The sequence below is a fragment of the Dendropsophus ebraccatus genome, chromosome 2 (genome assembly GCF_027789765.1).
Source record: "Dendropsophus ebraccatus isolate aDenEbr1 chromosome 2, aDenEbr1.pat, whole genome shotgun sequence".
Classification (NCBI taxonomy): domain Eukaryota; kingdom Metazoa; phylum Chordata; class Amphibia; order Anura; family Hylidae; genus Dendropsophus; species Dendropsophus ebraccatus.
The window spans coordinates 170,773,914-170,798,524 of record NC_091455.1 but is presented as its reverse complement, the minus strand read 5'-3'; the positions used below and the strand labels follow the sequence as shown (position 1 = coordinate 170,798,524).

The following is a 24,611-nucleotide window of genomic DNA, read 5'->3' as shown; positions in this document are numbered from 1 at the left end:
AATGATTTTCTATATTTGCTTTTTTTCTTGCAGAAAAACATTCTTAATTTGATGCACAGCTTTCCTGGAAAAATGACATGCAGCTTTCATGTCACGCAACAGAGTTCACCAGTCTGTCCAGAACTTCAGCCGTTCATTACTGGTGAGTGAGTCCTTATGGCTGGACAGAGTTTAGACATCCGCCATGAATTGTTGGAACACAATATTCAGGAATGCAAAGGCCACTTAGGTTATGAAATGTTGAGAAACAGCAGAGAATTTAGTTTGTGTTTGACAAATTCTGAATATTTTTAGCACAGTAAAGACATTTCATTTATCCGCTATAGGATATGCACTTTTATGAGATCCATGTAGAATCCTTTTAATAAGCTGAACAGTTTACAACATGTAAAGATCACCCTTTTATGTATCCAGTTTATCACACCTTAAGGCCATGTTAACACAACGTAAGTTCCTTACTAATCATGGCCGTTGTTGCAACGGCCGTGATTGGTACGGAACCTACGTTGTGCTGCAGGCCAAGGGAATCCCGGCCGGAGTGTATACACTCCGGCCGGGATCCCTAGCGGCGCCGTAGAGAACTGTCATGTCATATTAATGTCATATTCATTGAATTGCGGCTGAAGAAAACCCTGTAAGTGCACACTGTGGAGTAAGTGGCTCCAGCCACACTCCATAGTGTGCAGTGGAGAGTTCTGATGCGGGCCAGAACGGCCGGTCTCATACTAAGGCTGGGTTCACACACAGTATATTTCAGGCAGTATTTGGTCCTCATAGCAACCAAAACCAGGAGTAGATTAAAAACACAGAAAGGATCTGTTCACACAATGTTGAAATTGAGTGGATGTTATCTTAAAACAACGGCTGTTGTATTGAAATAATGGCAGTTATTTACCATTATATGGCGGCCATCCACTCAATTTCAACATTGTGTGAACAGAGCCTTTCTGTGTTTTTAATCCACTCCTGGTTTTGGTTGCTATGAGGACCTGACATGAGGACCAAATACTGCCTGAAATATACTTTGTGTGAACCCAGCCTAAGTGTGAGCATAAGAGTACAGAAGGGAAGTATGTGATCCCTACAGGTAAATCGTGTCCGATGGTGGTGTCCCCCTTATGTATGTCAGACAGAGAAAAATACTTACAGAAAAAACAAAAAGTGGTGGACAAAACACTAGATTATGCAGTGTAATGCAGAATTTTATTTGGTATATACATGTGTCTCATATATACAGTGAATATATACAGTGAATATTGTCACTCCATGGAGCAACCAAGAACATTCATGTTGGTGGCAAAGAATGCAAGAGCGTATAATTGATGTATGGATGTGTGTCCACAGTCGTGACGGCTATTAAACCCTGCCTTTCTCTAGGGTCCCGCTGGGGCTGAGCAAACTCAGTGCCTTGGCGGGTGTTGTCCCTAGTGCTGGATACGCAGTCTGTCCCGAAGTGATAAGGTTGTCACCTCAAGTCGTTTGATAACGGTCTACTGTCTGTATATTATTTGTTCATACAAGGCTGTGCAATCAATGTTCAAGACGAGCATGGGTTATGGTAGAGATCAAAGATTCTAACGACAATTATATCCACGAGTCATCCGACGCGTTTCCCCCTTGTAGCTGATAACAGTAGCTGGGTTCATCAGGGATGTTCTAGTATGTGGATTATTCAGCCATATAGTTAATCTAGTAAAAGTAAGTGCAGACAGTATATCAATGCCATGATGTATTGTAAATAAGAAAATTGAATGTTCAGTCAATGATGTATAAATGATAGTACCTCTCAACCCCGTCAAGACGATGTGGTCGTCATAGCACAGAAATTCAAGAGTATAGTGACAGATGCTGATATTAGTGGTTTGTTAGAGATGATGCCGTAGGTCACCATTAGTAGATGTCGTTGTTAGGGTAGCAAGATAAAGCCAAACATGCAGAGAATGGTCATGCCTATAAACAATATATATATAAAGTGTGTCAAAATCCGCATTGTTATATGTGTGCTATAATAGGCATCGGGGTACATGAAGGCGCCTACCTCTGATGCAGGTGGACTATGCGCTAATCCATGATGACAATGCGGCGTGTGGCCCCGGCAGAAGAATAAGTCCCCCCTAAAATTATATGGGTATAGTAAAACCAGATGTAAACACATAGAGGGTACGTCCTGACATGAACGGCCCGGATGATAGTCTAACAGACTAACACTTACGTTTAGATGTGGAGGATGGTTCACGTGGTGGTACAGGCGGCTGGTGTGCGTCTGCAAGGACTGACGACGGCGCGTCCTTTTAACCGCACGGTTGAGATGGCGCCGCAGAGACATGATGACGTCAGTGCGTCGCCGTGTAGGTACGCGCATGTGCGGTATAGAGGTTGAAACTTATTGCCCACACTAGGGATTCCCTTAATGTGTGATCGTAAAATCTCACTGGGAGGCACAGTGTATTGCCTACTCTTCTAATATTATAGAATAGAGTAGATAAGCCAGTGTTAGTGGGCTATACAAAAGTCGCTGTTTGGCTATGCTACGCTGACAGGTGTTAGTAGAAAATTAATGGTAAGTAAGGAGAGGGCAGAGGCAATATGTAAAATGAGGCACAAAGAGCAAATAGTAATAATTATAGGATGTGAAGCCAAGGACATGCGCTAGGCTTAGTAAGGGATGGCATGATACTACATAGGTGTCTCAAAATGGATAGATGGGTCAGGCGAGATAATTTCTTGTAAGGTGAGCTAATACACAGTAGTGGGATGATGGTAATGGAGCAGATTTGAGAAGGTAGGGCATATGGAGGGAGCGGGTAGTTCTCGTTATGAGGGAGTGGGGGGTGGACCAAGTGGTTTTAGATAAAAGGTGTGAACAGCAACTGGTCATTGAGACCGTCTGGTTCCAGGGTTTTGAGACGATAAATCCACTCGGTTTCCATTCTTAGAAGTCTATTGTCATGATCGCCCCTACGTATATCGGGTTTCAGTCTTTCAATAGCTTGGAAGGTAATGTTGAATGGAGCTTGTGGGTGCATGGTCCGCATGTGGCTCGACACTGGTTTCATCCGTGAGTGTTCGATGTCGCTGATGTGCTCAAGTATCCTACGCCTGAATTCTCTTTTGGTCTTACCCACATATGACTTAGGGCATTCACAGGTGGCCAGATAGATAACACACTGAGTTTTGCAGTTGACGAACGATCTGGTATTATAGACTTTGGGGTTGGTACCGGAACAAAAAGTTTTGGACACTGATATGTAGCGGCTAGCTTTGCAGGTGCCACATCTGAAAGTGCCAGTGGTACGTGTGTCCAACCAGGTAGAGGGTTGGGATACAGGAGGTGTATAGTGGCTGCTGGTGATCAAGTCCCCAAGGTTACGTCCCCTCCTGTAGGTGACCTGTGGGCGGTCCGGGATCATAGGGTTAAGATGAGGGTCTGTTTTGAGGATGGGCCAAGCTCTCTCCAGAATGGATCTGACTTGGGATGCTTCGCTATTGTATGTCCCTAGGATCCTTAAGTCTTCCGATGTTCCTGTGGTGTCCTTTTTCTTGGGTGTCAGAAGTTCCCGGCGATCCTTTTGTTTAGCTGTTTGGTATGCCAGAGAAAGGGTACGGTTGGGATACCCTCTTTCCTTGAATCTTGCTTGGAGTAATTTAGCTTCTTTCTCGAAAGACTGTATCGTACTGCAATTCCGTCTGATGCGAAGGTACTGCCCCTTAGGGATTCCAGTCTTTAGGTTAAGGGGATGGTGACTTTCCCACTTCAACAAGCTGTTTCCTGCTGTGGGCTTACGGTATGCTTCTGTGGAGATTGTAGTGTCCTGTATCCTTATGACGGTATCTAAGAAGCATATTTGTTGATCTCAGATTTGAAGCGCAGACCAATCTCGTTTATGTTCAGTTCTTTGATGAATTTGTGGAAGTCTCCGGGCGTGCCGGACCATAGGATGAGCACATCGTCTATGTAGCGCCCCCAGAATTCGATGTAATGGTGGTAATGATCATATTTGTCGCTAAAGACCACTATGTCCTCCCACCAGCCCAGGAACAGATTAGCATACGAGGGGGCCATAGGGCTCCCCATCGCTGTGCCCCTGAGCTGGGGTTACACTCTGTTGTTGAACAGGAAGTAGTTGTGGGTGAGTATCCATTCCAAGATCCTAATGATGAAGTTGTTATGATTGGTGAGGTGTACACTCCTCGTCTGGAGGAAGTGTTCCACCGCCTGTAGACCTTGTGAATGTGGGATGGAGCTATATAGAGCTTCGACGTCGATGCTTCCCAAGTAACAGTCCTTCTCTGTTGTGATGTCCGCCAGTTTTGCCAGGAGGTCCATTGTATCGCGGATGTATGATGGAATGCTCGTGACCAACGGCCTAAGAATCTCATCGATGTAGATTCCGAGATTCTGGGTAAGGTTGTCAATGCCCGCTACAATGGGACGGCATTTTAGAGGGTGTAGGCCCTTGTGGATTTTAGGTAGCCCGTAGAACGTTGCGACTCGAGGAGCTGTAGGTAGAAGGAATGCATACTACTTCTTGTCGATGATTCTGGTGGTGAAAGCCTCATCCAATATAGTTTTTAGCTGCTTCCTGAAGTGATCAGTGGGGTCTGAGTCCAGGATTTTGTAACCATCCTTGTCTCTCAGGACCATATGGCACATGTCCCTCTACATGTTGTGGTCCATGATGACTAAATTTCCCCCCTTGTCGGCTGATTTGATTACAATAGTGCGGTCCTCTTGTAGTTTCCTTAATGCCAGTCGTTCTCCTCTGTTAAGGTTCAATTTTTGTGTCCAAGGTTTTTGGGCTAGTTGTTCCAGTTCCTGTGTAACTACCCTGGTGAAGATGTCTATGCTGTCTTGGTCACTCACTGGGGGCATCTTCCTGGACTTTGGTTGGCAGGTGGAAAAGGGGCCCAGACCTCGTTCCCTTTCATTTTCCTCTAACAAGTTTGATAGTGTGGTTACTCCGGGTAAATCTTCTGGTGAAATTCCCAACTCCAGGCATCTCTTGGCCTCATTCAGTGCAAAGAACTTTTTCCATTTCAGTTTGCGTGCAAAGAGATGTATGTCTTTCACCCAGTCAAAAATTCTGAAATTGTTAGTTGGCACGAAAGATAGGCCTTTCATCAGTAACGATTTTTCCGCATCAGTGAGTATATGATGTGATAAATTAATGATTTGGTTCGAGGTACGATTGTGTTCCATAGGAGTAGTTGGCCTTTCGGTGGGTACTAGAAGGTGCCCGGTGTGGGCACCCCCCTCGCTAAAAAAGATGAAGAGGCTGGTTCCAGTTCTTGTGCGGAGGCGATATGGGATGATGTTGTTGTGGAGGAGTCCGTGGTAGATCGATTGTCTTGGGACGTGTTGTTGGGGTTCAGTCTCTCCTGGTGTGTATTATATCCACCTCGTCCCCTTCCTCGTCCATAGGTCTGTCTCTGGGATGGTGGTTACCATCCCCCCCTTTCCCTCTGTCGTGTGCTATAGGGTGATCTGTTGAATGGTCTTCTGTTCTTTTTCTTCTGTCTCCCTGATGTCGAAGTATCAGTGTCTGATGACGATATTTCGGTCTCGGTATCTGGATTCGGTGTGGTATAGAAGAAGTTGTAAGCTCTGTTTTCCTTGAATGCTGTCAGGTCTCGGACAAATTGTTTGTGTTTCCTGTCCTTTATTTTATTCTTATATTGGTCCACGTGTTGTTGTAGTTCCATTTTCTTTTTGATGAATTCTGGATTGTCCTTGAATGTTAGGGCTGTTTTTATATTTTCCTCCAATTTCTTGGGTAGACTTATCTAGTGTTATTCGTTCGTCATCAAGGAGCAGATTCATAAATCTTATCGAGGAGGTGGTAGCTTCCTGTTCCCACCTTTTGAGAAGACCCGGGTTCTTACTTCTATCTGCAGGAACGATATTGATGAGAAGTCCCCGGGGAACAATTTTGTGTGATATATAATTTTCCAGGGATTTGGTCTCCCAGTATGATTTAATGTTATCTCTATAGGCGTTTTGGAGATCCCTGAACGTATTTTGAATGGATGGAATAGAGGTTGTGGGTAGATTCAGTTCTTTTTCCGAAAACACCTCACTAGCCTCCTCAGCCCATTTATCTGTCTCAATTCCTGCTGAGAGAAAACTCGCCATGCCTGAAAGCTAAGAATGACCTAGGGTCACATACAAATGGGGGTTACCTAATTTCACAAACAAAAGAGTACAGAAGGGAAGTATGTGATCCCTACAGGTAAATCGTGTCCGATGGTGGCGTCCCCACTTATTTATGTCAGACAGAGAAAAATTCTTACAGAAAAAACAAAAAGTGGTGGACAAAACACTAGATTATGCAGTGTAATGCAGAATTTTATTTGGTATATACATGTGTCTTATATATACAGTGAATATTGTCACTCCATGGAGCAACCAAGAACATTCATGTTGGTGGCAAAGAATGCAAGAGCGTATAATTGATGTATGGATGTGTGTCCACAGTCGTGACGGCTATTAAACCCTGCCTTTCTCTAGGGTCCCGCTGGGGCTGAGCAAACTCAGTGCCTTGGCGGGTGTTGTCCCTAGTGCTGGATAGGCAGTCTGTCCCGAAGTGATAAGGTTGTCACCTCAAGTCGTTTGATAACGGTCTACTGTCTGATTGCACAGCCTTGTATGAACAAATAATATACAATGTTCAAGACGAGCATGGGTTATGGTAGAGATCGTAGATTCTAACGGCAATTATATCCACGAGTCATCCGACGCGTTTCCCCCTTGTAGCTGATAACAGTAGCTGGGTTCATCAGGGATGTTCTAGTATGTGGATTATTCAGCCATATAGTTAGTCTTGAACATTGATTGCACAGCCTTGTATGAACAAATAATATACAGACAGTAGACCGTTATCAAACGACTTGCAGTGACAACCTTATCACTTCGGGACAGACTGCCTATCCAGCACTAGGGACAACACCCGCCAAGGCACTGAGTTTGCTCAGCCCCAGCGGGACCTTAGAGAAAGGCAGGGTTTAATAGCCGTCACGACTGTGGACACACATCCATACATCAATTATACGCTCTTGCATTCTTTGCCACCAACATGAATGTTCTTGGTTGCTCCATGGAGTGACAATATTCACTGTATATATTCACTGTATATATGAGACACATGTATATACCAAATAAAATTCTGCATTACACTGCATAATCTAGTGTTTTGTCCACCACTTTTTGCTTTTTCTGTAAGTATTTTAAGTGTGAGCATAGCCTAATGGATATATTTTGAGACAGTTTAACAAGTTGTGGAGAACTGGATAACTGATTGTAAGAAAAATAATTTTTAGCATTTTCATATTTTGAACAAAGTTCGTTTTCCTGTTAATTTCAGAAAACTTTCCTATTTTTATTCTTTTAACCCCTTAACGACAAAGGGCGTATATTTACGCCCTGTTGTCGTTAAGAGCGTTCAGAACGGGGCCGCATGTAGCCCGGGACCGCGGCTATTAGCAGGCACGGTCCGATCGCCGTTCCCGCTAATAAGGTAATCGGATGCAGCTGTCAAAGTTGACAGCTGCATCCGATTACCGGATGCAGCCATTCCCTGGTGTCTAGTGGCGGAGATCGCTCCCCCGGGACGTTATGCCGGAGGAGCGATCTCTGTGACTGAAGCCGGCCAGGGTCTCCGCCAAGATGGCGCTGACCCTGGCTCGGCACTCGTTTGTTTTCGGCTGCAGCAGCCGAAAGCAAACAAGTGCCCATCTCATTGATCTTCGCTGTATAAGTATACAGCAAAGATCTCAATGAGAGATCAGAGTGTATATACTAGAAGTCCCCCAGGGGGTCTTCTAGTAAAAGTGTAAAAAAAAAAAAGTGTTGTCAATAAAAAGCCCCCTCCCCTAATAAAAGTCTGAATCACCCCCCTTTTCCCAGGTTATAAATAAAAATAAATAAATAAACATGTTTGCTATCGCCGTGTGCGTAATCGCCCAAACTAATAAATTATCACATTCCTGACCTCGCACGGTAAACGGCGTCAGCGCCAAAAAAAAATCCCAAAGTGCAAATTGCGCATTTTTTGTCGCATCAAATCCACAAAAATTGTAATAAAAAGCGATCAAAAAGTCACATATGCGCAATCAAGGTACCAATAGAAAGTAAACATCATGGCGCAAAAAAATTACACCTGACACAGCCCCATATACCAAAGGATAAAAGCGTTATAAGCCTGGGAATGGAGCGATTTTAAGGAACATATATTTGTTAACAATGGTTTGAATTTTTTACAGGCCATCAGATAAAAGAAAAGTTAAGTTTTACCCCAGGGCGAATGGCGTAAAAACAAATAACCCCCAAATAAACAAAATGCGGTTGTTGTTTTTTTTTCAATTTCACCACACATTTATTTTTTTCTGGTTTCGCAGTGTACTTTATGAAAAAATTCAGCCTGTCATTGCAAAGTACAATTAGTGACGCAAAAAATAAGGGCACATGTGGGTTTCTAGGTGGAAAAATGTAAGTGCTATGGCCTTTTAAGCACAAGGAGGAAAAACCGAAAACACAAAAATCTAAATTGGCTCTGTCCTTAAAGGGTTAAAGCATTGTCCACTTTCAGTTCTGATACAGTTGTGACCACTGTAATGGGAGAATACTGTAGGTCTTAGTATAGCATGATTACTAATTGTATAAACAAACTACATATGTAGCCAATAAAATAAGTCAAAATACAGCACAAGTGTTGGGTAGCCCCAATAAGCTTAAAAATGCACTTAATAAACAAGTAGAATTAATTTTCTTTTTAGTTGAAGTCCCTAGTAAGTGTTTACTGTCTAAATTCTCTATCTCAGTCACTACGCCCAATTTCATAAGAAGCCAAATAACTTATCAGTATGCTTCTGGAGTGTGGGGAAAAAAAGGGGAACTAAGCAAAAATCCAGACTAACACTGGGAGAACATGAACTCCATGCAGATGCTGTCCTTCATCAGACAGGAACACAGGGTTTTAGTGCTGTAAGGAAAAATGCTAGCCCCTTTTACCTTCATGCTGCCAGTGATATTGAAAGGGATTATATTCTGTTTTGTTCCCTTTGCAAATGTATGCATTTCACTTAAAGCATAGTAAATGCACTAGCAATATACTTAAATATATTGAATACTGTATCATGACTGCATTCAATTTTTATGAAGAGAACGATACCTACCCTTCAAAATGTAGCTGTCCTGACAGCCCGCTGTTGGATCGGCGTCAATTTCCCCTCTTTATCCACAAGTTCAGGTCTCCGTGGATACAAACATGTAGTGAGGCTGTAATGTGCGACCCCCATTGGATCAGTATGGGGGTGGTGAGCATTATGGTCACATTGCGTGTTTGTATCCATGGAGACCCGAACTTCTGGATTAGCGGGCCATTATGACAGCTACACATTAAGACCTCTTGGTTAAAAGCGAATTAGCACTGCTCAATCTTGTACAAAACTGTGATACAGCATTCAAAGCTTCCATATAATCCAATAGACAAAAATAGCTTATATTAATATATATTTATTCTAGTCAACACTTTTTCATGCAGGTATTATCCCTTCAGAACATAGTTTCTAGGAAAAATATATCATTTATCATCAAGCTTGCAGTTTCTCCCTTATTCTAGTGTTAGTGGTATAGCATATTTTACGGCATCCATATCCCGCAACATCATGCAGCTATTGAACATGCTATAATTGGGATATACACCCACACCGTCCACTTCTCAGAAGCCCTTCTACTATAGATTCATAGAAAAGGAGCATCGGGGAGCATGAGGCTTAATGAGGCGGGGGTGCGAAAACATAATAAAGGAGTATACTAATGGCAGCGCTGCCTTCCTAATATCTTCATGTCACCGGCCTCCGACAGCCCCCATCCCCCCAAGTTGCTGACTGGCTGAGCGGGCAATCCATCAGCTGTTACATAACATTTCAGCAGAAGGAGCAGGGCTAAGGCTTGTATGGAACCCAGGCGCAACTTCCACCAACTGCACAGAAGAGGTGAGAGTGACGCTACGAGGGCACGGGGACAGGTAAGTATACATTTTTTATGTTCCCGCACCCCCCTGCCCAGATTTTTTAATTTCATGGCACTTCTCCTTTAACCCCTTTGGAAATACAACATACTTGAATCCATTCACCTGTTTTTAGCATCTTCTCTTACCGCATCCATTAGACATTTATAGCATATCCTGTGCATATGCCATAAATGCTGGAGATAGGAAAACCCCTTTAAATGAGAAGTCCAGCCACAAGAAAACATTTTCAAACTACAGGGGGAAACATAAACTATCCAGACTTACCTCTCCCCATGCCTCTCCAGTGCTGGATCGCCATTTCAGGACCCCTGCCAGGCTCTGGGATCTCCTGGAGAGCCAATGTCACAACCTGGTTGACGGGCACCCCGCTCAGCCAGTCAGTGACTGGGGTGGGACGTCGCTCCAGTCACTGTTTGTCTGAGTGGATTGTCCATTAGCCAGGACAAGCATTTTCCCCAGAGTCGTGACTTACGGCATGGGTCCTGGAACCTGCCAAAAGGCGCATCGTGGGCACGGGGAGGGGTGAGCAATGCTTGATTGTTATGTTTTCTCCTGCTGTCAGATTTTGCAAATGTCTTGACTTCTCCTTTAAATGTAAAGGAAACCTCCTGTTAACTTGGGCTATAAAGATGTAAGTAGCAAAACATTTTGTAATCACTTTCAGGGACAAAGAGGTGAAGGAACTTTACACCTTGAGCCTGGCCATGTTAGTACATAAACTGGAGGAAACATATGGCTGGGCGTTTTACTAGCTGCAGCCTGTGTAATGTATATATAAAACTTTATACTTAAGTTTAATAAACTGTGCAAGAAAAGTTTGTGACTTAAATTTACATTGTGAGGATTGCATTAATTTGCAGCCTCTCTCCATCTGTAATTAGGTTACATTTGTTGTTTGTACCTTATTAGAAAGAATAGTGCTGCGGTTCCTGCAAGTAGAATATTTCAGCAACCACTAAGAACTGGCATTTAGGCTCAACACACTTTGAAAAATAGCAGTAGAAGTGTTTTAGCGATGGCAAGCAGAGAGCTCCAGTAGGGATGCGGAAATATTAATGCTTTCAAGGGATGGAGAACAGAACATAAATTATTTGGGTTTATTAATGTTGTGATAACCACTTTGTATGCTTTCATTCTTTTTTTCTTTTTTCAACAATGTGACTTATTTGAAACTAGTTCTAATAATATTTACTGTCTCCCACAGTGGCCTCAAAATTGTGGCTTTTCAAAATGCCTTGATAATTTGTAGCTGTTGTTGGGTTCCCGGTGTTATATGAGAGCTATGCTCTATGCTCCAAGCCACTTATATGCCCCCATGGTGATCCATCCTAGGGAATGTTTACACAACGCAAAAAACAACGCCAAAACTGTGTAGTTTCCCTCCCTATTGACTTTAATTAGGAATTTTCAAGAAAACATGCAAAACAGATCTGAAAAGAAGTGATGTCACTTTGCAGAGATTGGAAGCTCACATTGAAGTCATCGTTAGCTTGTAAAAACTGCCTAAATATCCATATAAAAAATTTAGACCTGGTAAAACATTTAGCTCTTCGTTCCTATCAGGATTCAGCTCATAAGGCTGCGGAGCTTTGAAGTGTGCTCCACTCCCTGACAATCCTCTCCAGGTGCTGGGAAAAGATGGATCCAGTCCTGGAAAACTTCTCCTATTCTCCCAGGACCAGATCCATCTTTTTCCAGTACCTGGGGAGGAGTGGCAGGGAGCAGAGTAGACTTCGAAGCCCCGCAGCTGGATGAGCAGAATCCAGATAGGAAAGAAGTTCCTACTGTAGATTCGCTCATCTCTACTGGTAACTGATGTTTTCATTTTGGCCATGGTTCTGTTAGGGTCATGTACATAATTATACAGGTAAGACTGGTCTTTTTAAAAAAATTATCTTTTAAATCACTCTATACTATAACATTGTTATATGTTACACCAATTTCCTCCACACATTCTGGACTGTCTCTCAAACAGTTTTATAGTAAGGCATGTCTTAAATTAAAGATGGTCTCCATGTTTTAAAAAAAATATTTTAGAATGTTTTGTTTTGTTTTGTGCCCAGTGACGCCACTCCGCTTCTCCTTTCTGCCTCTGCTATCACTCTGATGACATCAGCCAATCACTGACCGTAGATTTAGTTAGCACACGATCAATGAGGCAATTGTATAAACACATAACAATTTTAGCAGCAGCTACAGGTATATTATTTCATGCCTGTCAGGAGAAAAGCAATCTTGTCTGATACTTATTTGTTCATCAGGAGCTAATATTACTTATAAAAGGAAGCTTGTTAGCGTAGATCTTTTCATGTGGGCGTTATTTTCTGTAATCACCATGAGCTAACCTAGGAAGAAAACTATTGCTCTTCCAACACACCTTGCTGTTAAGCACTGTATACTATTTGTCACATATGCTATATTACAGTTATTTAAAAAAAAAAAAAAAACTCATCAAGGGATGTAGACATGATAACTAGAATAAAGCCTGCAATTATCCTGTAAAAGTACTGCTACAGCCTGATGATCCGGAACACACGTTAATGTGAACAATTACTCAGTTGCCCATTGTCCTTTGTAAACTCCCTTCCCAACAGCTGACAAATGATTTTATCCAATCATTTATGTGGACGTAAAATTGCTCATTGGTCGGAAAGGACATCTATAGGTGTTAATGGGGATGTGATGGCCACTGTATGAATAATGTACTGTACACTGACCTGTCTGAATCATCAGTCAACTTAAGTAGTTGGTTGACACGACAATAGGGAATTATCTGCCCATGTAAATTGTCAGTGCATCACATCTGCTATAACTGTTTTTCAGAGGATGTCATGAACCATACTTTTAGGGCTCGTTCACACAGAGCAAAAGCAACTGAATTTCTGGGCTGAAATTTCAGCCGTTAAAATAGGTGCAGAGCTAATTTCCATTGTGTTGAATGGAAATTCTGCTCTGCAGTTCACACGGTGGAATTTCCGCGCTGAACGTTCCGCGGCTAATCCGCTTTCCCCCAGAAGAATGAACATGCTTATTCTTCCGCTAGCGGAAGCCTATACAAATCAGTGGGGCTCTGATTTTCTGTTTCAGCGTGGAATACGCGCATATTCAGCACGTAATACAAGCGGAAATTACGCGCGGAAATGGGGGGAAAAAGGGTGGGGGAATCCCAAGACAACCCAAAGGAGATGATACCAGGGGCCCACAAGAAAGAAATGACAATGTCAGCATGCACACAGCATATGACCACAGCAAAAGTTTCCCCAAAAAAACATTCATACATACATAGATACCTCTGAAATTAGTGCATCTCCATCAATTGCAAAGCGGTGATGTTTTGCCATTTCTGGTCAGCTTCTCTCTGCTCAGCTCAGTTCCTTCTCCTCCGCCAGCTCTGAGGTGATCTGTTCTAGAAAATTCAGGTACCATATAGTCTAGTCTGCAAAATTGTTGTTGGCACCTCACTCTATTACTCACCGAATATTTGCTGATTAAGTGCTGAATGCATGCAGAATCAGTGCGGATTCCTCGAGTATTGCGCGCTGAATTTGTCAAAAGAGCTGATTACGAGCTGGAGGTTTTCATTCCCACTTAGCAAAACTAGCGGAATTCCGCGGCGGACAATGCTGTTAGCCTTCCTCTCATAATGGGAGTCTATGGGAGGCGCGCGCTCCTGCTTTGTCCGCGCTAAAGAATGAACATGTTCATTCTTCAGCGCGGACAGAGCGGGAGCGCGCGCCTCCCATAGACTCATTCTTCAGCACGGAAAAAGGAGGAGCGCGCGCCTCCAATAGACTCCCATTATGAGAGGGAGGCTAACGGCATTCCGCCACGGAATTCCGCTAGTTTTGCTCAGTGGGAACGAAGCCGAACACTTTCCTTACGGAATACGCAGGGATTACATTCTGCTCGGAATTCAGTGTCAGTTGATTTCAGGCGGAAATATTTCCTCACGTAATCCGCCCCTTTTGCTCTGTGTGAACGTAGCCTTATAGGAGTTACACAAACAGTGTAGCTACGCTAGCTACAATATGCTGTTTGCATACCTCCTAATATGAAACAGTACAGCTCACTGATTATGAAATTTGCCCAGCTCCCATTAAAATCAATGGGAGTTACGTATTGGGTTACTCACCAGCTTTTTCCGGCTTCCTGGCCACCAGTGGTCAGAGCTGCGAACAGGTCGGAAAAAGCTAGGGAGCCTCCATCTGATGACTGGTGTGGGTTCTAAAGGCTGGACCCACATCTAGGGGATACTTATGGCATATCCTGTGTCCCACATGGGGTATACCCCTTTAACTGTCTGGAATTGCACTGTTTCTTTTGTTATTTTCCCCTCTCACTGTTATGAACATGGTAGGTGAACTCTCTCTGTTTTGCCATGCCTTAGAGCAGTACTAGGTAGTTTTCTAATATCATACTGAACTGTAAATGGTGGCATTTTTCCTCTATTAGGAAAGCCAAGTATAATAACATTCTGTGTTTTTCCATTATAGAAGGAAGAATCTCTGAAAGTCATCTAGCAAATTCTGTTTCTAATAATCATCTGTGTTACATATGTGGACCACCTCCTATGATCGAGTCCATGTGTAAACTACTTGAAGGTCTCCATGTGCCTAGAGAACAAATTTGCTTTGAAAAGTGGTGGTAGAGAAGAAATGTAATGAGCTCCAGCACCCATCCTCTTCTCACGGAGGACACTGGGATGGTGGCAAAGTATTTTATTATAGTAACTGTACAAAGTATATGCCACTCCATTGTTTTAACCGTAGTCATCTACACGTATGGATGGAGACGACAAGATGGATAATATTTTCTGTACATTTGACAAATTTTTTTATTTAAATTGAAATTGTACATTTGTGAACTGAAATTTGTGTGTTGCATTCTTATTTACAGGAGATCCGACTTCCGAATCAATCACACGGTCATCGATACATTGATACTTTAGTTACTTGTTAGAAGTGTTAAGATATACAAGGGAAATGAGACAATTCACAACAATTCTGTTCACACTAGTAGTAGTTCTTTTCTGTCAGGGTTAGCATTCACACTGCACACATTTACAGTGTATTCAATGGGAAGGCTCCCGACATGTGAAATGTGTTCATAGGCGCTCATTCACAGTGTCTTTTTGACCCTTGCCAAGCCAGAATACATTCTATATGGGGTGGTGCCTATAGTATACCTGTACAGTGGTATTTAATATGCACAAGACCAAGCTCTTTTTCTGTTATCATTGTTTCTTTATGCTTTGTGGAAATCGTTATAGACAGATATGCATAAGATGATCCACAGCACATGTACAACTCTAAGAATTCAATTCAATTGTTAATGCCCAGAATATGATTTGATGATTTATTATGTAAAATACAGACAGGTTCATCAACCATGCAAACCAAAAGGATGCTTGTCAAATGCAGAAGTAGTTGAATGAGATTGAATAGGGATATGTCTGCGGTGCTGTCTTACTGGGGGATACAGCAAATACTAAACAACATATAATGCAAATACAGAGTGATTGCACCCTTAAAGTGACTCTGTACCCACAATTTGACACCCCCCCCCCCCAAACCGCTTGCTTCTTCAGATAGCTACCTTTAATCCAAGATCTGTCTTGGGGTCAGTTCGGCAGGTGATGCAGTTATTGTTTTAAAAAACGACTTTTAAACGTGCAGCCCTGTGTCAAATGGCCGTGGCTTAGATTGGGTATGCATTAGGCTGGCACAACCTCTCTGTCTTTCCTTCCTGCCCTCTTCATCAGTAGGAATGCCCCAGGCAGATTGTCTACTATTCATCACAGCACGGCACATGGGCTAGATCGTTAAGGCACCTGTGTATTTTACACTGTAGAGGAATAGTAAAAAAATGGTGAAGAGGGTGGGGAGGAGGGATGGGAGGGGTGGTGCAAAGTTAGGGCACAGATACTCCAAGCCACGGCCGTTGGGCACAGGGCTGCAAGTTTAAAAGTTGTTTTTTAGGACAATAACTGCATCACCTGCCGAACGGACCCCAGGACAGATCTTGGATTAAAAGTAGCTATCTGAAGGTACAAGTGGTTTGGGGGGGGACAAATTGTGGGTACAGAGTCGCTTTAAGCTATACTCCGTATTTTTATCAGGATTTTTCAACCTAAACCAGGAGCGAATTGCAAACGCTGTGAGTTTGCAGTGAAATCCACTGTGAATCCGTGTAGTGTGAAGTTCAATGGTGTTACATACCCGCAGTGGAATTTTCATTCCGCTGCGAGTATGTAACCCGGCCCCTTTAACCCCCGCAGCCCAGGGCCTGGTGCATACATTACCTGCTCGGCGCCGCAGCTCTGTGTGAGGCTCCCTTTGGTCCCCATCAGCCAATTAGTGCAAAGCAGGTAATGTATGCTCCGGGCTGCAGGGGGTGAAAGGGGCCGGGTTACATACTCGCAGCGGAATGAAAATTCCGCTGCGGGTATGTATCCTCATTGAACTGCACACTACATGAATTTGCAGCGGATTTCGCTGTGAATCCGGAACGTGTAAAGTCACCCAAAGGCTATGTTCACACACTGTTGAATTTGAGTGGATGAATGTCTTTTAGCAACAAGGAACACCCGGTATTTAAAAATAACAGCTGTTGTTTTAAAATAACAGCAATTATTTGCCATTAAATGGCGGCCATCCACTAAATTTCAACAGTGTGTGAACATTTTTTTGGCTTAAAAATACTGACCAAAATACTTAGCAAAAATACTGTGTGTGAAGATAGCCTTAGGTTATGTTCGCACCACTTAAAAATAACAGCCATCTTTCCGGACGGCCACTATTTTAGCACCAAATGACAGCTGTCTATTGCAAATGGCAGTCACATTTAATGATTATTTTTATGGCTGTTAATTTTACTTAGTGGAAACATAGCTTTACTGTCCGTTTTGATGATATTCTCTGCTACTGAATCCAGTTTATAGAAAAAGAGAAAACCTTATAGTCTCAGTCAAGTAAATGAAAAAGACAAAAAAAAAAATATCATAAATATCATAATTGTTCTGTAAAACACTTAAAAACAGGTCCTTCTTTGCTGTTGTTACACTAAAGCAATAAACCTGTGTGAAAAGCGTCCTATTACACAGCCTGATCTGGAGGAGCAAGCGGGCACCGACCCGGTAATCAGCCAAGTACGGACAATATTCGCTTTGTGTAAAAGTACCCTAATAATAAGCAGTTAAATGGATTATCCAGGTTGGAAAAACCTAGTTACTTTCAAAATAACAACGCCACTCCTGACCTCAGGCTGTGTATGGTATTATAACTAATCTCCTTTAACTTCAATGGAACTGAGCTGTAATGCCACACACAAACTAAGGAGAAGGGTGGTGCGGTTTCTGGAAAAGGGCCACCATATTTTTCTAGTAGGATAACAATTTTAAGTGGGCGAAGAAGCTGCTGCAATGGAGACCCCTCAATTCTTGAGGAGTTCGCGATGCAAATTTTAGGTTGTCAAAGACAGCAGTTTCTTACCCTATATTACCAGTAATCTAGAATAATCAGTCCTTTACGCTAAACAGTAACTACCCGTACATGACATGCTATCGCAATGACCTCAGAATGTAAAGAGAAAATCTTTCCTTTGCTTATATTTTGCTTATATTAATTATCTTTGTATTTATTTTGCCCCCTATTTCAACTCACTAGTCAAGTTGTATGTATGGTGGGCAAGGGAATATCTAATTATGCTTGGTGTGATTGTAATTATGAGCCTTGTATGAATTGGCTACATTTTATTTGCTTTGAAAGTTTAGCCCAGAACACACTGTAAGTACATAAAATAAATGGCCATGGCCTTAAGTGCATGAAGATAAATGAAGTGACAACATTTTGATCTTAAGTACAAAAAAAAAACCCTAGGAAGTAAAGTTGGCCCAAATACTTCAAAGATAATCTGTTTAAGAACTTGCTTCCAACTTCACAAACACATCCATTCATCATTAGTATCAGCGCTCATTGCTTATAAACTGGAATAGAAAAATCGGGGAAATAATATAAGAGTTTGGCAGTGAAAAACAACAATTCTGAGAGTGGATATTAAGAGGTTAAACAACAACTTCCAGGGGGACAATTTAGAATAGCTGTTTAAAGACCATAAGTGCCCTGTGGCTCCTCCAGTGGTGGTAGACTCCAAAGACACATCAATCAAGATATGGCTTTTGTTGAAAGAACAAGGAAGTGGAGGATAAAGAGGGTTATGGATGCCAAACGGTGCTAGAAACCAATCAATCTGCAGTGATCTCTGCATGATCTTCTTGGATTTTATCCAAAAGAGAAAAACTGTTGTAAAAGTTATTGGTGGAAGGTTAATGCTGTGTACAGTATAATGTATATATTAAGGTTATCAAGAACAAATGTAATTTTCTTGAAGTGCCAAATTCTTTGCTTAAAGAAGGACTTCCACCTTGTATTGTTTCTGTCGGGATTGCTTACTGCAGTTTTAGCTGTTATTTTTGGAAGTAATAAGCATAGACAGGCTTCCTCCGGTGCCTTGCTACTGTGTCGGAGGGAAGCAAGACCAGATTACTGTCTAAAATGTATAAGTGCCTCCTTCCCTGGCAGATGATGTTAGGGGAGAAAAGAATTGGGCATGTTGTATTTCAATTGGCCAACCCTTTTGTTCTCAGAAAGATAAACTGCCGCCAGTGTGCCCCCCCCCCCCCCCTTCCTCCATTGAGAACACATGAACATTCATGGTTATGGGGAGATAGTTTTTGGACAAATGTTATTGAAGGTGCATGTTAGGGAGAATTTCCTCTATGCAAAATATAGTGAAGTATAACTGATATGTTTAAAGGGGTACTCGAGTACCAGAAAATTGTATTTAAATTAAACTATCACCCTGAGATATCTAATTTTTTTTTTCAAATCTGTTTTTTATTCATTCTTTTATATATAAACAAATCACACATGCAATGTACAACTTAGCAAGCAATATAGCAAACTGAAAAACAGTATCATTATTGTGAGGAGATATATAACTTTCTAATATAATATTATTACCAATAGTCCTGTGGCGTTTCTGGCTTTTCACCACCGTCAGGAAATGGAAAATAGAAGGACTACAAAACTTGTATTGATCCCCATCTACTCTCCCCCGTGTCAACACATCATATCTGATGTCACGGGAGGCTTGGCTGGATCTCCAACCTCGCTGAGTGAATCACCAATTCACCATCTCTGACCAGCCCCGCTCTCCTACACCTGAGCAGGCAAGGAGTGACAGAAGCAGCTGCTGCATCTTGCTGCTGCATACTGATTGTCAAAAGTCTGCAGTGAAATTAGGGCTATGTTCACACTTGTTGGAGTTTGCAGTACTGCAGCATCCTCACAAAAATGATGCAGTAATACAATAAAACTAGATTTGCATTTCCAGGGAAATACATAGTGCTTGAAAAGAGCGCCCCTTTAACAGTGACTTCCTTTTAAGAAAAACTTTAACCCTGGGAACCGTCCCTTTAAGAGAGACATGGGCCTCATCCCTTTAAGAGCAAATTGGATCCTGTCCCTTTAAGAGCGATATGGGTCCCGTCAATTTAAGAGCGAAATGGGTTCCATCCCTTTAAGAGCGACTTGGGTCCCTTTAAGAGCGGCTCTGCTACTTATAATGGTAAAGATTATTGCTCGGTTACCATGACAATCTTACTCATGTCAGTGAGACAAAATTGTTAAGGACCTTCCATATATTACATCTTCTATTGGCCAATGGTGGACATGTGACTGTGTGGATGTTGTGATACATTGACTGACAAGACCTTAGAATTTTTATTGGCTGCTATATTTCAGCTATTTGCATATGTGCTGTGATTGGCTGTTAGCGTTTAGAGTGTGGCCATTATTTCCAATGGGCCATTATTTTCTATGGGAAATAAGCGGTCTTTAAACGTACATTTCTTAAAAACTACAAATCCGATCAGAACCAAAAATAGCACACCTCTCACTGAGGGCTTCGAAACGCAGTTTGAATGGAGTCAAGCATACTTGACGCAAAGCGGTTCAGGCTGTATTGATCGCTAAAAGTGGCTGGAAGAAGAATACGGATTACAGTATAGTGCTTTTTCAAGCACTATAATTATGCTAAACGGCAGAGAGGATCAGAGCCGGCACTGCCAATCCCACCTGGACACACATATAAGACATATATCGGATAAAGTCCTTATTGGGGCTCAACTTCAAAAATAAAAGATGCTTGATGATAATATGCGCATGGAGAAAAAAAAACATTAAATTCAAAAAGTTAATTACTTTATTCTGATCAGCGTTACAGGTAGAGAATACAGTGTGCTGTGTGGCTGGGACCACAATGGCACGATACAGGATTGCAAATGATAAAATACTGTAATTCAGCAACACAATGAAACTGCAATGTGTGAACACAGCCTAGATGTTCTGCAACAGCATTAGGCAGGGTGGAGGACTGTGATAAATAGCTGAAGGAAAGCATTGCATTGTGGAACTTGTAGTACTGAGCAACTGCTCAACCAGCCACACAATACAGAACGAAGACCCCCAAAACAAATGGATATTTGGTCGTTTCAGAACTGAGTCACACAGGTAAGCAATGCTATATGCTTCTGCAGTAGGTTTATTTTTTACCTTTAGTTGGAGTCCCCCTTTAATTATTGTAAGATTAAACCAAATTAAGTCTTCGATTTTTTCCCTCTACCACATTATATTTAAAAATAAAAGTAGAAAACATAGTTGCCTAATGACTCATGCTTCAATGCTGGGAACTGTTGCCTTGTAAAGTGGAGGCGGTAGAAGAGAAGGTGGGACATTGTCAAGGCTTCAAAGAATTATGAACCTGTCAGATTTTGCCATGAAATTTCTGTAGCTAATGGCCAGAACTGATTCAGCCTGTGCAGGCAGCTCATTTGAAGGACTTTCTAATGAATAATTGAAAAGGAAAATGTCTGAAGCATTAGCCCAATGCTGTGATTGGCCTGATAACAGCCTTTTATGTGCTTATTTTTTCTTCATAATCTGCAGTACCGGACAGCTCATTGAGTGAGGGTTTGTGAAAGGAGAAGAAAAAAAAAGTAGATCCTTTTTACTTTTTTCGTACAACCCATTTGACACTTATAATATGTCTGATTAATTTTACAAACCACTTGCAGTTGTGGAGGCTCAAACATGGAACCCTTGTTAGCGTCAATTTTCCTACATGTAAGTCCCACCTTAAAGGGGTTATCCAGCGTAAGAAAAACATGGCCACTTTCTTATAGAGATGGCACCACTCGTTAAAAGCTTAAAGGGTTGTCCAGCAAAAATCTTTTTCTTTCAAATCAATTGGTGTCAGAAAGTTATATAGATTTGTAATATACTTCTATAGCTACTATATGTCCTGCAGGAAATGTTGATTTATTTTCAGTCTGACACAGTGCTCTCTGCTGACATCTCTGGCCGAGACAGGAACTGTCCAAAGCAGAAGAAGTTTTCTATGGGGATTCATAGAAAACCAAGACAGAGTTCCTGTCTCGGCCAGAGATGTCAGCAGAGAGCACTGTGTCAGACTGAAAATAAAACATTTCCTGCATGACATATATTAGCTTATAAGTATGACTTGAGATTTTTAATAGAAATAAGTTACAAATCTGTAAAACTTTCTAATATCAGTTGATCTGAAAGAAAGATTTTCGCTTTAATTGCAAATTACACCTGATCTGGGGACAAGGTTGTGCTGTCTCCGGAAGAAAGTAGCCGTGTTTTCCTGACACTGGATAACCTCTTTAAAAGGGCAATCTGCAGGCATCATGTTAAAATGCAGGGGGAACTGAGCAGATTTGTATATAATAATTTGTAAAAACAAAGTGGATGGTCCTATTCTGTAATTGACAGCTGTTTATAAGTGCGCATATAGGTAGCCCAGATAAATACATAAATAACAAGTTATCCTGGAACGTTTCCGCCAAGTCAGAATGATGCAACTACTGTGCTCCAGGAAACATCTTTGTTGACTTTATTTTTATTGTGATCGTCATCAGGCAGGCTTCAAAATTCTTCTTTGAAGAATATTATTTTCTTGATTTGTACTAAAATAGTTTGATCTGATGTCAGCACATATATAGATTTTCTTGTTCACAAGAAAACACCTATTAGAATGGACCCTAACATTGGACACATTACATAGCAGCGTCAGCCATATATAGCCACTAGAGTTGAGCGAACTTCAAGTATGCTTGAGTTCATCTGAACCCAAGTGTGCTGCATTTGATTAGCGGTGGGTGCTGAAGTAGGTTTAAAGGGAATCTGTCAGCACCCTACCTAACGTGCTAACAGTGTACTGTAGTTGGCAGTCCCCTATTGAGCATGGTGCCTTTTGGTAATTTGGAGTGGATTATGCTCAATCTGGGGTCTACTACTATAATGAACAGTAAATGAGGTGTTCCTCAGCATTTGTGCCTCACTCTGGCATAGCTCACCACTGCTTCCTCCTCCCTCATCTTCATGAATAATCAATGCTGCCTGGCCTCCTCAGTCAGTATCTGCCAACAGAGGACTGATCTGCAATCTGATATAGTTGAATCTCCTAACCTGTGTTGGGGCTGTAGTCTAGGGGTAAATTACCTGTCTTAATGGTCAGCAACAGTTTTTTCTTTGGTTCAATTACCCTAATTCAATGAATATTTCTCACTACACTATTGTATTCTTTTTAAAAATGCAAATAATTCACAATCAGGTCCAAATTAGTTTTAAAATTCTTTTTATTTTTTAACAAAATGAGAACAAAATATATAATTATTTATTTTGTTATTTTTATCATCATTGTATAAAAAAAAATAAACTAATTTGGACCTGATAGGGAATTATTGTACACAAATGATAGATTGATGAAAAAAATAATTTCCATCACCAAAGTTGAAATAAAGAAAGGAACCTAGCTGATCTCTAGACAGGTAATTTACCCCTAGACCACAGCTCTAACACAGTCTAGGAGGTTTAAAGGAGAAGTATTCTTTTAATATGTTATTACGGGTGTGGGGGGTCCTTTGGGGGGCTAGGGGGGCCGATGCAGGTTGGACTGGTGCTGGGAAGCCTCTTCCTGCCACCCAGTGAGTGCACAATCTGCTATGGATGACTGCAACCCAATTACAATGTAAATTCTCCATATACTGCGCTCCCTGCTGGTAGCTTCGTAGGAATTACACCCAGCCCTGCTCTGGTTCGGTTTGTGACGTCACTTTTTTTTTTTTAGAGAAATTGAAGTCTGCATGATCTACTAAATTAAAAAAAAAAAAAAAACGGTATATGTGCATTTCCCATAATAAGTGTATATTAGGAATTTGTCTAACTTTCCTTATGTAATAACATATTAAAAAATACTTTTGGCCGGACTTGTCCTTTTAACTATATCTGATTGCAGAACAGTCCTCTATTTGCAGATACTGACTGAGAGTTTGAGTGAACAGGAGGCCGGGCAGCATTGATTATTCATAAACAGCAATAAGGAAGGAATAGTGAGGCATGCTAGAGTAAGACACAACTCCTCATTGACTCTTCATTACAATAGAAGACCCGGGATTGTGCATAATCTACTCCACGGACAAATTACCTCATTACCTAATATACCTCACTGTGACCAACACAGCATCCTACTAAAAATTTCAAGGGAATCTGTCAGCACCCAGGCCCTACCTGAGACAGTGTTCTGTAGTTGGCAGTGCCCTAGTGAGCATGTTACCTTTCGGTAATTTGCCCATGCAGTGGATTATGCACAATTTTAGGTCTCCTACTGTACTAAAGAATCAAAGAGGAGTTGTGTCTCAGTGTTTGTGCCGACCTCTGGCACACCTCAACACTGCTTTCCCCTCCCTCTTCTTCATGAATAATCTTTGCTGCCCGGACCCCTGCTCTTTCATGCTGTCAGCCAGTGTCTCTTATTGCAGATCAGCCCTGTGAAGGCAGTTTATATCTAAAAGAAACACTCAGATATAGTTGAATGTTAGAAATTAAATATAGTTATACATTTTTTCTTTTCTTTTTTCTTCTCATTATTGTATCATTTTTAAAAGTACTAAGAATTTCCTAACAAGTCCAAATCAGTTTTAAAATTCAGTTGTTTTTTTTAATACAATAATCAAAAAGTAATAAAGAAAAATAGCTATATTCAATTTCTATCAGAGGAATCAAACCAAGAAAAAAAAAAATGGTGTTGGTCCCTACACAGATTTACCCATAGACCACAACTCTCTACATTTGGGCTAGGAGATTCAACTATACCTGAGTCTTACTTTCAGACATAAACTCCCTACAGAGGACTGATCTGCAATCAGAGATGCAAGCTTACAGCATGAGAGAACAGGAGTCCAGGAAGCAGAGATTATTCATAAAGAAAAAGGAGGAGGAAGCAGTGGTGAGGTGTGCCAAATGCAGCACACACGCTAAGCTCAACTCCTCTTTGACTCTTCATTACAATAGGAGACCTGAGATGTGCATAATCCACTCCACGGATAAATTACCAAAAGTTACATGCTTACAAGGGGACTGCCAACTACAGCACACTTTCAGCACCTCAGGTAGGGCCTTGGAGCTGACATATTTCCTTTTAAGTCCCAAGGCAAGG

General features: G+C 41.6%; 1 protein-coding gene across 1 annotated transcript in view; it reads left to right on the top strand.

Moving 5' to 3' along the window:
- The window catches only part of OXNAD1 (oxidoreductase NAD binding domain containing 1), a 66,529-nt gene extending 51,628 nt beyond the window's left edge, over positions 1-14,901 (top strand). The window contains exons 8-9 of the mRNA XM_069958708.1: positions 34-142; positions 14,525-14,901. Of these exons, the coding sequence (XP_069814809.1) occupies positions 34-142; positions 14,525-14,679 (264 nt within the window). The 3' untranslated portion in view covers positions 14,680-14,901. The remainder of the gene's footprint in view (positions 1-33; positions 143-14,524) is intronic.
- Positions 14,902-24,611: the final 9,710 nt, after the last annotated feature.